General features: G+C 37.4%; 1 protein-coding gene across 1 annotated transcript in view; it reads right to left on the bottom strand.

Annotated features, from left to right (window-relative positions):
* Window positions 1–9090: 9090 nt before the first annotated feature.
* Window positions 9091–15224, bottom strand: part of LOC104981924 (chromosome unknown open reading frame, human C7orf60) — a 79927-nt gene continuing 73793 nt past the window's right edge. The window contains exon 5 of the mRNA XM_010831191.1: window positions 9091–12329. Within this exon, the coding sequence (XP_010829493.1) occupies window positions 11700–12329 (630 nt within the window). The 3' untranslated portion in view covers window positions 9091–11699. The remainder of the gene's footprint in view (window positions 12330–15224) is intronic.

Genomic DNA, 15224 nt, shown 5'->3' on the forward strand with positions numbered 1-15224 from the left:
TTTCTGGGCCCCAAAATCACTACAGATGGTGACTGCAGCCATGAAATTAAAAGACGCTTACTCCTTGGAAGGAAAGTTATGACCAACCTAGATAGCATATTCAAAAGGAGAGACATTACTTTGCCAACAAAGGTCCGTCTAGTCAAGGCTATGGTTTTTCCAGTGGTCATGTATGGATGTGAGAGTTGGACTGTGAAGAAGGCTGAGCGCTGAAGAATTGATGCTTTTGAACTGTGGTGTTGGAGAAGACTCTTGAGAATCCCTTGGACTGCAAGGAGATCCAACCAGTCCATTCTGAAGGAGATCAGCCCTGGGATTTCTTTGGAAGGAATGATGCTAAAGCTGAAACTTCAGTACTTTGGCCACCTCATGGGAAGAGTTGACTCATTGGAAAAGATTCTGATGCTGGGAGGGATTGGGGGCAGGAGGAGAAAGGGACGACAGAGGATGAGATGGCTGGATGGCATCACTGACTCGATGGACGTGAGTCTGAGTGAACTCTGGGAGTTGGTGATGGACAGGCAGGCCTGGCGTGCTGCGATTCATGGGGTTGCAAAGAGTCAGACAGGACTAAGTGACTGATCTGATCTGATCTGAGCAACTTGCACTGCCACTATCTGAGGTGAGGCATTGACCCTGAATTACTTTAGTAACTTCTATGCTGGTCACTTCCTTGTCAGCCTTACCACAGCCTAACCCACCACACAAGGCCCCTGACAGATATACTCTGCAGACACTCTGTGTCACTTCTTGTATTAAAATCAGTGAGTTATACAAACTAGAAAAATTAAGTCCAAACTTCCTAATATGGCACTGGAGGCCTTGAGGGGTATGTTCTAAGCCCCAACCCCTTGCCTGGTGCCATTTATCTGAGAACTAGAAGTATTAGGGTCAGTTCTTGGCCATCAGCTGCATGGATAGCCAAACACCTGGATATGAAACAGCCACCTGGGAACTATTTCAGTGACAGAATCCAAGCTGCAGTTGCTGATGACAGTGTAATGATCCTAACTGGGACATCCATTCTTCCAACACTTGCTTCTCTGCAGGCAAGATCTGTGTGCTCCAGGCCAGGAATTTCACCAGAGGAGTTACTTCAGATTAAGAACACCTGTTGAAAATAGAAGCATAATTTAAAAAAAAAAGAGGAGGGGGCAGCACCCATGGCAGGGGGAATGGATGATCTTACCATTTCAGTCCTGTGTAGAAAGGGGGTCACAGATGGCTCCTATTATTTAGGATAATAATAGGATAATAATTATCCTATTATATGTAAGTTTTCTCTCATTTTTCTCCTACTTTCAATTCTTCAATCCTGTTCTAGGGCTGAATCAACTTAGGTTCTCCATAAGCAATCTTCTCAGCCTGATTCCTTTTTATTTCTATGTAATACTTTGAGATTACAATTATTTCACCTCAAACATATAATCAAATCTTTACAAAAACACAATGATGTAAAGATTTTCATCACCATTTTATAGATAAAGTATCCAAGGTCCAGAGAAACTACACTGTCCCAGGGCAGGGACTTAAACCTCAGTCTTTGGGCTTCAAGTCCTAGGCCATCAAGTACAACTTTCTACCATTCTTCTCTACAGGAAACACGGTCTCATTGTTGCTGTTCAGAGTAAGCAGGGAAAGGATTACAGTGTTTAGTCCTAGTACACTTACTATAATCATCTGGAAGATCTTTAGCCTACACACCCATACAGTCCAGATCAATTAGAGTCTCCTCTGCACTGAGTCCCAGGTAGACTGTGTGCGTTTTAAAAAACCCTTCCTTTCACCTCCCCAGTGATTCTAACATGAAGCAAGGGTTGAGAACCACTGAGTTATTAGTTCTGTTAGTGTAGTGATTCTCCAAGTGTTAGAAATGCAGATTATCAGGACCTACCCCCCCAGGTCAACTGAATCAGAAACCCAAAGCATAGACCCCAGATTTTCAGATTATGTTCAGATGTATGTATCAGAAAGCTCATAAATGACTTCATGGAAGTTTATTTCTAGAAGTAGGTGTTCCAGAGCAGATGTGGTGCTCCTCAGTGTTAAAGTTCCTGATCCCTTCCCCCTTGTTGCCCTTCTGTTCAGGGCAGATGGCTGCTTAATTTCCATCTGTCACTTCTGAATTCTCATCAACAGGAAGAAGGAAGTACAAGAGGCAAGAGTATTCCCCCTCACCCCTACTTTAATGACACTTCTTAGAAGCTGTATAAGACACTTCCGCTTACATCACACTGACCAGTATTTAGCATTTATAGAGTCTGGGAAATGTGCCATGTTTTTGAGTGGCCACAACCCCATCCAAAAACCAGAGTTGTCTTTCTGAGAAATAAGGGAGGAAAAATAATAGATGACAAGAAGCAGTCTTTTCCAGAGCTTAGCTAACTTAACTAACTTTGCATCTCCTGCCTCTCCTGCATTGCAGGCAAATTTTTTACCACTGAGCCACCAGGGAAGCCCTGTCTACTGTATCAATGATGATAGATTTTTGATCATGTGCTGAACCATGATTTAGTGAAATTTTTCCTTAATTTAAAAGTTGAGGATGCATTTGCTTTTTACTATTGAAAATACTATAATGGTGAGCACTTAAGCTCATTGCATTTGTGATATTATTACATTTCTGATTATTATTTTGATAGATTCCTAGATGGGTTAAAGAATATGAATGTTTTTAGGACTCTTAACTAATACTGCTGATTTTCTTGCCAGAAAGGAATCATTCTGTGCTACCGCTGCCAATGAACTACATTTTCAGCTGCAGAATGTATTGTCTTTGAAATATTTTTTTTGTTTGTTTTTTTGCTAATTTTCCTTTGACATTTAAGAAAAGTTATTTTATTTTTGGCTGTGCTGGGTCATCATTGCTGCATGGTCTTTCTCTCTAGTTTCGACAAGCGGGGGCTACTCTTTAGTTCCCGCGTGTGAGCTTCTCCTCAGTGGCTTCTTGTTGCAGAGCACAGGCTGTAGGGATTGTGGGCTTCAGTAGTTGTGGCGCACAGTCTTAGTTGCTCTGCGACATGTGGGATCTTCCCGGATCGGGGATCAAAACTTTGTCTCTTGCATTGGCAGATAAATTCTTTACCATTGAGCCACAAAGGAAGCTGCTTCTTTGACATTTTGGAAATAATGCAGGGACGGGCATCACTTACATTTGGTACTTCCATGATGAGAGATACCCATATTTAGATAAATTGCATCTAAACTGGTTATGAACTGTGTGCCACAATTTCATGAACAGATTTCATTGCTATGTACCACTAGATGCAACAGGGCCAGGATATGCTATTCTTCAATTGTAAAATTTTTCTTTAAAGTTTTTCTTGCTTTATATTAGTGCTAATGAATTTCTTTTCTTCAGTTATATTTTCAGTCCTAAAGAGCACAGATATTTATTCCTTACAGTACCTAGTCTAGTGTAATAGTGTAGTAATGAAGCTTCAATTGATGAATCAAGCAAGGCTAAGGAGATGGTTTGACAGTCTAGCTCCTATTCTGTAGCTCATTCCAGTTGGCATCATTCTCCAGGTCACTGGGGTCCCTCCTACCTTGATATTTCTGCTTACACAAGCTCCTGATCTTTTGCGATCAAGGTTTTATCTTCTTAACTTTCAAATTCCTGACTTCCTACTTTCCAAGTAACCTGCACTCTGGTACTTTGATCTATACTCATATTTCAATGAAACTAAAAAAACATGTAAGTTCCTTTTTACAGTCAAGCCATTAGACCCTCTGGCTCAAGTCTGTTTCCTAAGCAGGCTTATACTTATAGGCAGGCTCCAGGGATTTAGCCTGCTTACTTCTCTTCTTTCCAGCAATCATGAATTTTTACTTCTAGGCCTGCTTTGGGAAACATGTTATCTCCTAGATTCCTAGTGAAAAGGCCTGGGGTGATTTAAAAACTATTATTATTTCTGAATTACTTCATCTTTCCTACATGTTTTAGCATGTGTGGGCAAACTCACATCCAAACAGGGGACAGGAGTTTGAGGGAGAACTAAATTAATAATGGCCATGGCCATGTTTGTATTCTTTTTCCTTGGAAGAAGAGAATGGGAATAGCTAAAGTGGCATTAGTTAACTGTAAGAAAGATTTGTAGGTCTAGGGTATAAATGTAAATAACTTATGGAGATCTATAATAACCTCAAGTGGAATATATCTCTGTGACAAGTCATTCGCCTCAATATCTGATTCTCCCCACACCAGCTCAAAGGTATATGGAAAAAATGTCGTAAGTAGACTATACTGATTTACTTGATTGTGACTGCCCCTTCAACAGGTTAGATATACATGCAATTCAAAGATGTATGTGTATTATCCTGGCTCTTTGTGAAGAGTTGTAAATAGGCCCAGAGCCAAGAAACACATTCAGGCATTGTTTTGTCTTTTGAGTAATGTTTCCTACTACTATTATGGTTTACATGGGCATTCGAATCCAACAATAAAAACAAATTTATGTTTTACAGTCTTCTAATTATTAACGACAAATTCAAGAGATGGTTCTGCAAGTCACCTGTTATTGTTCAGTGGCTCAGTCGTGTCTGACTCTTTGCGATCCCGTGGACTGTAGCACACCAGGCTTCCCTGTCTTTCGCCATTTCCCAGTGTTTGCTCAAACTTAAGTCCCTTGAGTCAGTGATGCTATCCAACCATCTCATCTTTTGTCATCTCCTTCTCTTCCTGCCTTCAATCTTTCCCAGCATCAGGGTCTTTCCAATAAGTTGGCTCTTTGCATCAGGTGGCCAAAGTACTGGAGCATCAGTCTTTCCAATGAATATTCAGGGTAGATTTCCTTTAGGATTGACTGGTTTGTTCTGCATGCAGTCCAAGGGAATTTTAAGAGTCTTCTCCAGCACTGCAGTTTGAAGGCATCAGTTCTTCGGTTCTCAGCCTTTTTTATTGTCCATCTCTCACATTCGTACATAACTACTGGAAAAACCATACCTTTGACTATGGACCTTTGTAGGCAGAGTAACATCTCTGCTTTTTAATATGCTGTCTAGGTTTGTCATTGCTTTTCTTCCAAGGAGCAAGAATCTTTTAATTTCATGGCTTCAGTCACAATCTGCAGTGATTTTGGAGCCCAAGAAAATAAAGTATCACTGTTTCCATTGTTTCTCCATCTATTTGCCATGATCTTAAGTTTTTTTGAATGTTGGGTTTTAAGCCAGCTTTTTCACTCTTCTCTTTCACCTTTATCCAGAGGCTCTTAAATTCCACTTCACTTTCTGCTATAAGGGTGGTGTCATCTGCATATCTGAGGTAATCGATATTTCTCCCTGCAATCCTGATTCTAGCTTGTGCTTCATCCAGCCCGGCTCACATGATGTACTCTGCATATAAGCTTATAGCCTAATTCTTCATATTTTATTTTAATATTAAAAACAGGTTTCATTTTTGGTACTGCTGATAGGCCCAGTCTTAGAAATTGTTAAAATATAATGCTTCCCTGGTAGTTCAGATAGTAAAGAGTCTGCCTGCAATGCAGGAGACCCAGGTTCAGTCCCTGGGTTGGGAAAATTTCCTGGAGAATGGAATGGCAACCCACTCCAGTATTCTTGTCTGGAGAATTCCATGGACAGAGGAGCCTGGTGGGCTACAGACCCTAGGGTTACATATAGTCAGACACTGCTGAGTGACTCTCTCTCTCTCACACACACACAAACACACATACACATACACACACTATGGAAAACAGTTACCAATATATTCAATTATTAAAGACAATCAGTGACATTAATAATGTTTTATATTATTGCAAAAAGTGGAATAGCTTTCTATTAATTGACCAAAGGTGTTATGTTTAAAAATAAAATTCACAGTTGAACACTGCTTATATAGACTCAAAATTACTACTCAGTAGTGCCACCTGTAACAAAATTCTTATTTGAAAAATACATACTAAACTACCAAGCTCATTCTGAAACAAATCTGGGATGAAACACACATTTAAATCTGACTTTAAAATAAATTGAATCCAAGTGTTAATGGTTTGAATTTCTCTAAGACAAAATAATTCAAGGAATTAGATCTGGTAGACAGAGTGCCTGAAGAACTATGGACAGAGGTTTGTGACGTTGTACAGAAGGCAGGGATCAAGACCATCCCCAAGAAAAAGAAATGCAGAAAGGCAAAATGGTTGTCTGAGGAGGCCTTACAAATAGCTGTGAAAAGAAGAGGAGTGAAAGGCAAAGGAGAAAAGGCAAGATATACCCATTTGAATGCAGAGTTCCAAAGAATAGCAAGGAGAGATAAGAAAGCCTTCTTCCATGATCAATGCAAAGAAATAGAGGAAAACAATAGAATGGGAAAGACTACAGATCTCTTCAAGAAAATTAGAGATACAAAGGGAACACTTCATGAAAAGATGGGCACAATAAAGGACAGAAATAGTATGGACCTAACAGAAGCAGAAGATATTAAGAACAGATGGCAAGAATACACAGAACTATGCAAAAAAGATCTTCATGACCCAGATAATCAGAATGTTGTGATCCCTCATCTAGAGCCAGACATCCTAGAATGCGAAGTCAAGTGGGCCTTAGGAAACATCACTACGAACAAAGCTAGTGGAGGTGATGGAATTCCAGTGGAGCTATTGTAAATCCTAAAAGATGATGCTGTGAAAGTGCTGCACTCAATATGCCAGCAAATTTGGAAAACTCAGCAGTGGCCACAGGACTGGAAAAGGTCAGTTTTCATCCCAATCCCAAAGAAAGGCAATACCAAAGAATGCTCAAACTATTGCACAATTGCACTCATCTCACACACTAGTAATGCTCAAAATTGTCTAAGCCAGGCTTCAACAGTATGTGAATCGTGAACTTGAACAAGGTATTCAAATTGGATTTAGAAAAGGCAGAGGAACCAGAGATCAGATTGCCAACATCCGCTGGATCATGTAAAAAGCAAGAGAGTTCCAGAAAAACATCTGCTTTATTGACTGTGTCAAAGCCTTTTACTGTGTAGATCACAACAAACTGGAAAGTCCATCAAGAGATGGGAATACCAGACCACCTGACCTGCCTCTTGAGAAATTTGTATGCAGGTCAGGAAGCAACAGTTAGAACTGGACATGGAACAACAGACTGGTTCCCAATTGGTAAAGGAGTACTTCAAGGCTGTATATTGTCACCCTGCTTATGTAACTTATATGCAGATTACATCATGAGAAACGCTGGGCTGGATGAAGCACAAACTGGAATCAAGATTGCTGGGAGAAATATCAGTAACCTCAGATATGCAGATGACACCACCCTTATGGCAGAAAGTGAAGAACTAAAGAGCCTCTTGATGAAAGACGAGAGTGAAAAAAGTTGGCTTAAAACTCAACATTCAGAAAACTAAGATCATGGCATCTGGTCCTATCACCTCATGGCATATAGATGGGGAAACAGTCCATCCTAAAGGAAATCAGTCCTGAATATTCATTGGAAGGACTGATGCTGAAGCTGAAACTCCAATACTGTGGCCACCTGATGCAAATAACTGACTCATTTGAAAAGACCCTGGTAAGATTGAAGGAGGGAGGAGAAGGGGACAACAGAGGATGAGATTGCTCACTGGCATCACCGACTTAATGGACATGAGTTTGAGTAAACTCCAGGAGTTGGTGATAGACAGGGAGGCCTGGCGTGCTGCAGTCCATAGGGCTGCGAAGAGTCGGACATGACTTGAGTGACTGAACTGAAGACAAAATAGGGTTTAGAAAACCTAATTACTTTTCTCCTTTGGTAACATCTAGAGGTCCTTAACTAAAATATTAGCTATTGTAGCATGGTAGTTTGTTGGGTATTATGTAATTTGTGTTATGTGTGTGAGTGCTCAGTCTCATCTGACTCTTTGCAACCACATGGGCCACCACTAACAATCTTGGGAGCTTTGTGTTTAGTGGATCATGGATTTGAATTTTTATTTTAAACTGTTATGGACATTCTGGTTTTGAGGAAGAATAAAATTATCATGATACCAACATTCTTTGTAATAAACGTTTGTACTATGCTTTTTTGGACCAGTAATTTAGAGGAATGTTTTTCACCTTTAAGTAAAGTTATTTGCTCAGTCGTGTCCAACTCTTTGCGACCCTTGGACTGTAGCCACCAGGCTCCTTTGTCCATAGCATTCTCCAGGCAAGAATACTAGAATGTGTTGCCATTCCCCTCTCCAGGGGGTCTTCCCAACCCAGGGATCAAACCAGATCTGCTGCACTGCAGGCAGAGTCTTTACCATCTGAGTCATTTGCTAATAATTTCCAACACTAAGAAGGACCCAAATCTTGTCTACATTTCTCTTACCTAGTATGTAAACTCTTGAAGAGGAACACCATTGCAGCCCTGTGCTCAGAAAAGTGTGGGAAAATGGAGCAAAAGCTCAGTTCTATTTTTTTCTTGCCTTTTACAATCAGAATTTTAGTTTGCACTCTTCTAGAGGGATGAACAATATATCCCTTTTATCTACAATATGTTTGTGATTTGCTAAACAGTTTTTGTCTTACAACTTTTTTTTTTAACCTTTTCAATTTTTATGAAACAAATTAATGGAGTTAAGCAGGGGCAAAGGTATAGGAGCAGTAGGCAATCATTCCTAGATACTGATATTAACTCCATGTAGAATGCTTGTCATCTTCATTAGATCACGTTCCATGAAAGCAGGGGGCTGTGAACATACCACACCCTGCTATTTCCCCAGCATATTGTACATGGTAGAATTCAAATGTTTCTTCCGAGAATAAAGAATTCCTTCACATCGTGAGAAACCCATCTGCTGCCCTAAAATAACTCATACTTAGGTAATTTATCTTGGATGTAATTTTCAAGGAAAGTAGGATATGATATGGTTGACAAATAATGAACAATAATTTATGTTGGTGGTTGTCCTCGCTCGTTGGTAAATAGTATGACAATAGGGAGGTCACTTGAGCTCTCTGAATCTCAGTGAATGAATTTACGAAATTAAGGGACTGGACTAGATGAAACCAGCTAGAAAATTCGAAGTCATTTAAGTTTCAAATTGCTCCCTAATTCTAAAATCACTTAGTGAGATTAGGTCAAGACCACAAAACTTTCAATTTGTAAATAATAGACAATGAATATTAGAAAATTTAAAATTTTTAATAAATGTGCTTTGTTCACAAAATGTGAAAAAATACAACAAACACAAACATACATTTTCAGGTAAGCCACCTCCCACCACTTGGCAACTACCGTATAAACCACTTGATCTAGTCATAATCCTGAAGAAACCAAGCAAATGATCATTTGTTTTTGAAACATCAAATTGTTTTGGAGAATACTGTTGTGAATGTGACAGGAGGCCCCTTAACTTTATATCCAAATGAAATCATTTTCAAGAGTACCCATACGGTATTAGAAGGCTCTATGGACTTCTCTTGTCATTATGTAGAGAATCTGGCTCCGAGCCACAGGAATGCTTACATTTTAACATTTATATGTTAAATTGGCTTTGGTGGATATTAATACATATTAGTTTCAATCCTGCGCCAACCTAATTTTGAAGATGAATTTACAATAACAAATGAGATTTATATATCCAAACAAACTTATACTAAATCAGAGTATAGGTTTTTATAAAGAGATATTTCTTTAAAGTACTATTTAAAATACACCATGCACACTTTGGAGCATAAGCAGAATCAACATCTGTAAACAATCAGAAGATTTTATAGCACCAACATTTTAGCTGTAACACAAAGGCTAAATCCAAGGTCAAATACTTATACCAGCCTCTCAAAAGTACGGGTTTCATTTACTTTCAAAGGACTTTTGTTTCGTATGTTGTTTCCTTTGCCCTTAGGATGGCATTTAGCCCAATCACAGAAAATGACTGTATGCTAAAGGGGGTACTACCAACACACATTTCTATGTTACCCTGAACACAGTAATTTTTTTTTTTTTTCCCCTCCTTCTTTTGGGTGAGCTACAAGATTTGACCTGTAGTGCTTAACTGGAAAGAAAAGTCTTAATTTTTCTTTATAATTAAGTAATCTTAGTTATTGAAAGTAAATGCAAAACTTCAAGTTACTTCTGGCACATTTGAGCAACCAATATTTATTGCATTTACTCAACTGACTTTTAGGTTAATTACAATCTTGTTACTTTCATTAATTTAGAATTTGAAATTTAATTTGTAATATTGGGTACACACACTCAGCCATTTATATCTTACAGGGTAAATTTTGTATTTCTAAATAAAGTTTGACATTCAAAGTTAACTACAGCAATTCACAATAAGCACAAAAACACTTTTACCAGAGTAAAGAAGTGCAGTTTATGAATTTAGGATCAACTATTGAAAATGCAAGTTTCCTTTAAAAACACACACACACAACATTAACCATGAAATCTGAAACTGTGATATTTCAGTGCAAAAACCTCAGTATGAGGTAATTTTAATGTAATAACCACTTGAAAAAAAAATCCACACAGTGGCACTCTTAAAAATGATAGTTTACATGACAATTGCTGGCTGACAAGACAATGTGGACTAAATGTTCTTAGCCATTTAAACATTTAAACTGATCTTGTCTTGTTGGACATATATTTCTCCTTAATCATTTGCTTCTGATTCAGAAACACAGAAAGGCATTTATCAATGTGGAAAGGGAAAATTCCCACAGCCAACTAATGTTTATATATTCAAAGACAAATTTCTGCTAGGGCTTTAGATAGAAACTAGAATACCGAAAGGTCAAAACCATTTTATGAGATTACCAGCAGAGGGTTAATTTAAAAATTTTCTATATAGTTTCCAGACTTGTAGTGCAGCACCTCCTTAATGGAAAGGTGAAGACCCTATTAAGGTTGGTCTAGGTAGAACATAAGCTCTCTTACAAGTGCAAACCCTTTCACAAAGGTGTGTTAGGTCAGTATCGAGTATTATATTGTTCCTTGCTTAAATAGAAAATTTTGTAATGAAACCTAAATTTAAAAAAAGTAAAAGTGAATTCTCACAGTTAAATATACTCACCACCAATGCCCAAATCAACAAGAAGGACATGGAAACTTTATTTTGGCAATGGTGTTTACTGTACTGTGCTAATCAAATTAGAATACGTACGTTGGGGGAAATAGATCCCCAATGTCTGATGTTGCCAAATGAGCAAGAAAGAAAAAGAATCATCATCAATTCCAAAAGGTCTAGGGAATGTTGAATCATCAGACAAAGCCAAAATGGCTTTCTATAACAGGTAACAATTTAGTTAGAAAAAAAAGAATAAGATAAGTGCATCACAAAACTACTAAACCAATCTATCTCTGTCACATTTAACTTGTGAGTCATCAAAGTGCAATCTACAGCTTTCTACATACAGATTTTAGTTTCTCATTGCAATGGTTTAAGTCAACACTGAGAAGATGAAAATAAAAATACATAGCAAATTATGCTTCATTTTTCACAATAGCACTAAAGAGAAAAAGGTACCTTTCTATAATATCTTAATGCTAAATGCTAAGTAACAGTGGTTTCTGCTAGGACAGGAGTCACTCTGCATGAAACATTAAGCTTTCTCTATAAGAATAAATTTTAAAATCCAGAAGTAGAAAAAAATAGCAAACTCTGTAAACCTTTGCATTTCTTCTATGCAAACCAGGTTTTAAGTACTGAGTTCATGTTAGTATTTCTGATTAGTGTAAGCAATTAAGTTTAGGAATCTGGATTGAAAGGGTCTTTTGCTTTTATATTAACTTAAAAGTAATATAGGGTCTTCTAGCTCATAGAAAGGAATAGAGCTGGCTTGACTTTCTCCAGAATCTGAGTCATATGGAGCATCAGGGAGCTCTGTGAAACCATATGCTAGTTGTTCATCTTCTATATCTGATCGAACGTAGCAGGAAGGGTTAGAATATTCCTCATCTTCTATACTGTTGAAATCTTGAGGAATATATAACATCCCTGGGTAGTTCCTACTAACCAAGTCACTTGTGGTTTTTAGGGAGGTTTTTCTAAATGCCATCAGATGCATATGTGAAAATTTTGAATACTTGAAACGTTTAAAGCCCAGGGACTCTATAGCAATCTTCCAGCTTTTCATCATCATAGCATGACGGTTCTGATGGGAGGAATCAGGTGTGATGATAAGCAATAAACCATTTAACACTAACAGTTCATGGGCTTTCTTGCAGCAAATCCATCGCTGGTAAGGTGATGGAAAATAAGAAAGAAGAAGAGAGAAAACAACCACGTGGAAAAGTTCTCCAGGAAGAGAATCAATAGGGTTTTTCAGCTGCTTCAAAAAGGCATCTATAGCATCTTGTGCAAGCTGGAGTGGTTGCTGAAGCTGCAAGTTCAAGAAGTCACATTTATATACACTCTGCAAAAGGGAAAACAAGGCAGACTGAGAATTTTAAGATTACTTGCATCGAACTACACAAATTTTAAACCAAACTATTTCACAGCATTTCTATTTAATTCAAGCTTTAAGTATGTACCTTTCACTTCTAAATTATTCCACTTACACATAGTTATTCAACCAAAACTTTTACTGAGAAAAATCTCAGAGTAATAAAGCCTAGAGAATTTCTAGTCATCATTTAAAAAAATGTATTTCTGAGAAACAATTAAAAAATACTTTTTAAATACATATTTTTTAAAATATTAAGGCTTTGTTTGAAATTTAACTTGGGTAAGAACTTACAGGGACGATTTATTTCTACACTTAGTCATATTTATAGTTACCTACTTATACATACTTATACATACATACTATACATACTTATACATACCTACTTATACATATTTATATTTATAGTTACCTAAAACAGGCTAGTATAAAAATAATTTTAAACAAGAAATACTATGAAATGAAGATGAACCAAAGAAGTCAGAGGACAATGAAAGTGGATTTATAAATTTGTACAAAAGCAAAATACCAAATCTTTTTAAAGTCATGTAAAGCATCTTTTCAATCCTTAACTTTAACCATCTCAAAAGTAGTTTTAATAATATATCTATTGAAATAAACTACAAATTAAATTTAATTAACTGAGTCAAGTGACCGTGAAGTACACTACAAGAAACAGCACTGCATCATTTGCTGAATATTAAAATTGTATGAAAATAATCAAGAATAAGAATGCAGTTTTAAAATTAGATAAAAGTAGCTATCCTTATATAAAACAATAGTTAGTTAATTATCAAATACATGAGCTAATACCTTAGTCCCTCGTTAGTGTATAGACAAGCTGGTCACATTAGTATCTGGACTATGTATCAAGAAAAGCAATACATAAAGTTCTATTATATGGAAAACTATTGTTTTTCTTCTTTTGTTCCTTTGGAGGGGAGACAGGGATAGCTTTATTGAAGTATAATTGACGTACAACCTAAAGTAATATCCAACACATTTAAAGTGTACGTTTTTAATAAGTTTTAATGTTTATACACTTACGAAACCACTACTGTAATCAAATTAAGAACAGATCCAACACTCCCTAAAGTTTTCTTGTGCCCCTTACATAGCCCTTCCTTTTATACTCCCTGTTCTTTCCCATCGCTAGGCAATCACTGATGTGATTTCTATCACTATAGATCAAGTGTGTATTTTCTAGAATTTAACATAAGTGGAATAGTATAGAATAATGTACTCTTATTTTGCCTGGCTTCCTTCATACAGCACAATTATTTTGGGATTCATTCTTTTTTTTTTTTTGCATGTATTGACAGTTTACTGCTTTTAAATAGCTGAGGTATGATACTATATAAAAGATATACCATGGTTTGTTTTTCAATATACCTTTCACAGATAACTTGGTTGTTTCTAATTTTTGGAAGTAACAACTAGACCTGCTATGAGCATTCCTGTCTTTGAACAGACATGTTTTGTCTTTGAATGGACATGTTTCAATTGTCCTGGCAAATATCGAAGAAAGTAGTGGCTGGATCATATAGCATGTGCATGTTTAACTTTTAAAGAAACTCCAGAACTATTTTCAAAAGTGCTTACACTGAATTTTACATTTCTACCAGGAGTTTATGGGAGTTCCAGTTTCTCCACCTACTCCTCAACACTCCTCATACACTTTTAAATTTTATCATAGTCATAGGTGTGTAGTAGTATACTGAGGTTTGAATTTGGCTCTTCCCAATAAGTAGTGAAGAGCTGACTGTGGCTCAGATCATGAACTCCTTATTACCAAATTCAGACTTAAATTGAAGAAAGTAGGGAAAACCACTAGACCATTCAGGTATGACCTAAATCAAATCCCTTATGATTATACAGTGGAAGTGAGAAATAGATTTAAGGAACTAGATCTGATAGATAAGAGTGCCTGATGAACTATGGAATGAGGTTTGTGACATTGTACAGGAAGACAGGGATCAAGACCGTCCCCATGGAAAAGAAATGCAAAAAAGCAAAATGGCTGCCTGGGGAGGCCTTACAAAAGAAAAAAGAGAAGCGAAAAGCAAAGGAGAAAAGGAAAGACATAAGGATCTGAATGCAGAGTTCCAAAGAATAGCAAGGAGAGATAAGAAAGCCTTTCTCAGCAATCAATGCAAAGAAATAGAGGAAAACAACAAATGGGAAAGACTAGAGATCTCTTCAAGAAAATTAGAGATACCAAAGGAACATTTCATGCAAAGATGGGCTCAATAAAGGACAGAAATGGTATGGACCTAACAGAAGCAGAAGTGATTAAGAAGAGGTGGCAAGAAAACACAGAAGAACTGTACAAAAAAGATCTTCACAACTCAGATAATCACAATGCTGTGATCACTGACCTAGAGCCAGACATCCTGAAATGTGAAGTCAAGTGGGCCTTAGAAAGCATCACTATGAACAAAGCTAGTGGAGGTGATGGAATTCCAGTTGAGCTCTTTCAAATCCCGAAAGATGATGCTGTGAACGTGCTGCACTCAATATACCAGCAAATTTGGAAAACTCAGCAGTGGCCACAGGACTGGAAAAGGTCAGTTTTCATTCCAATCCCAAAGAAAGGCAATGCCAAAGAATGCTCAAACTACCACACAATTGCACTCATCTCACAGGCTAGTAAAATAATGCTCAAAATTCTCCAAGCCAGGCTTCAGCAATACGTGAACCGTGAAATTCCAGATGTTCAAGCTGGTTTTAAAGAAAAGGCAGAGGAACTAGAGATCAAATTGCCAACATCCGCTGGATCATGTAAAAAGCAAGAGAGTTCCAGAAAAACATCTATTTCTGCTTTATTGACTATGCCAAAGCCTTTGACTGTGTGGATCACAATAA

The sequence above is a fragment of the Bison bison genome, unplaced genomic scaffold, assembly GCF_000754665.1.
Source record: "Bison bison bison isolate TAMUID 2011002044 unplaced genomic scaffold, Bison_UMD1.0 scf7180017864525, whole genome shotgun sequence".
NCBI lineage: Eukaryota > Metazoa > Chordata > Mammalia > Artiodactyla > Bovidae > Bison > Bison bison.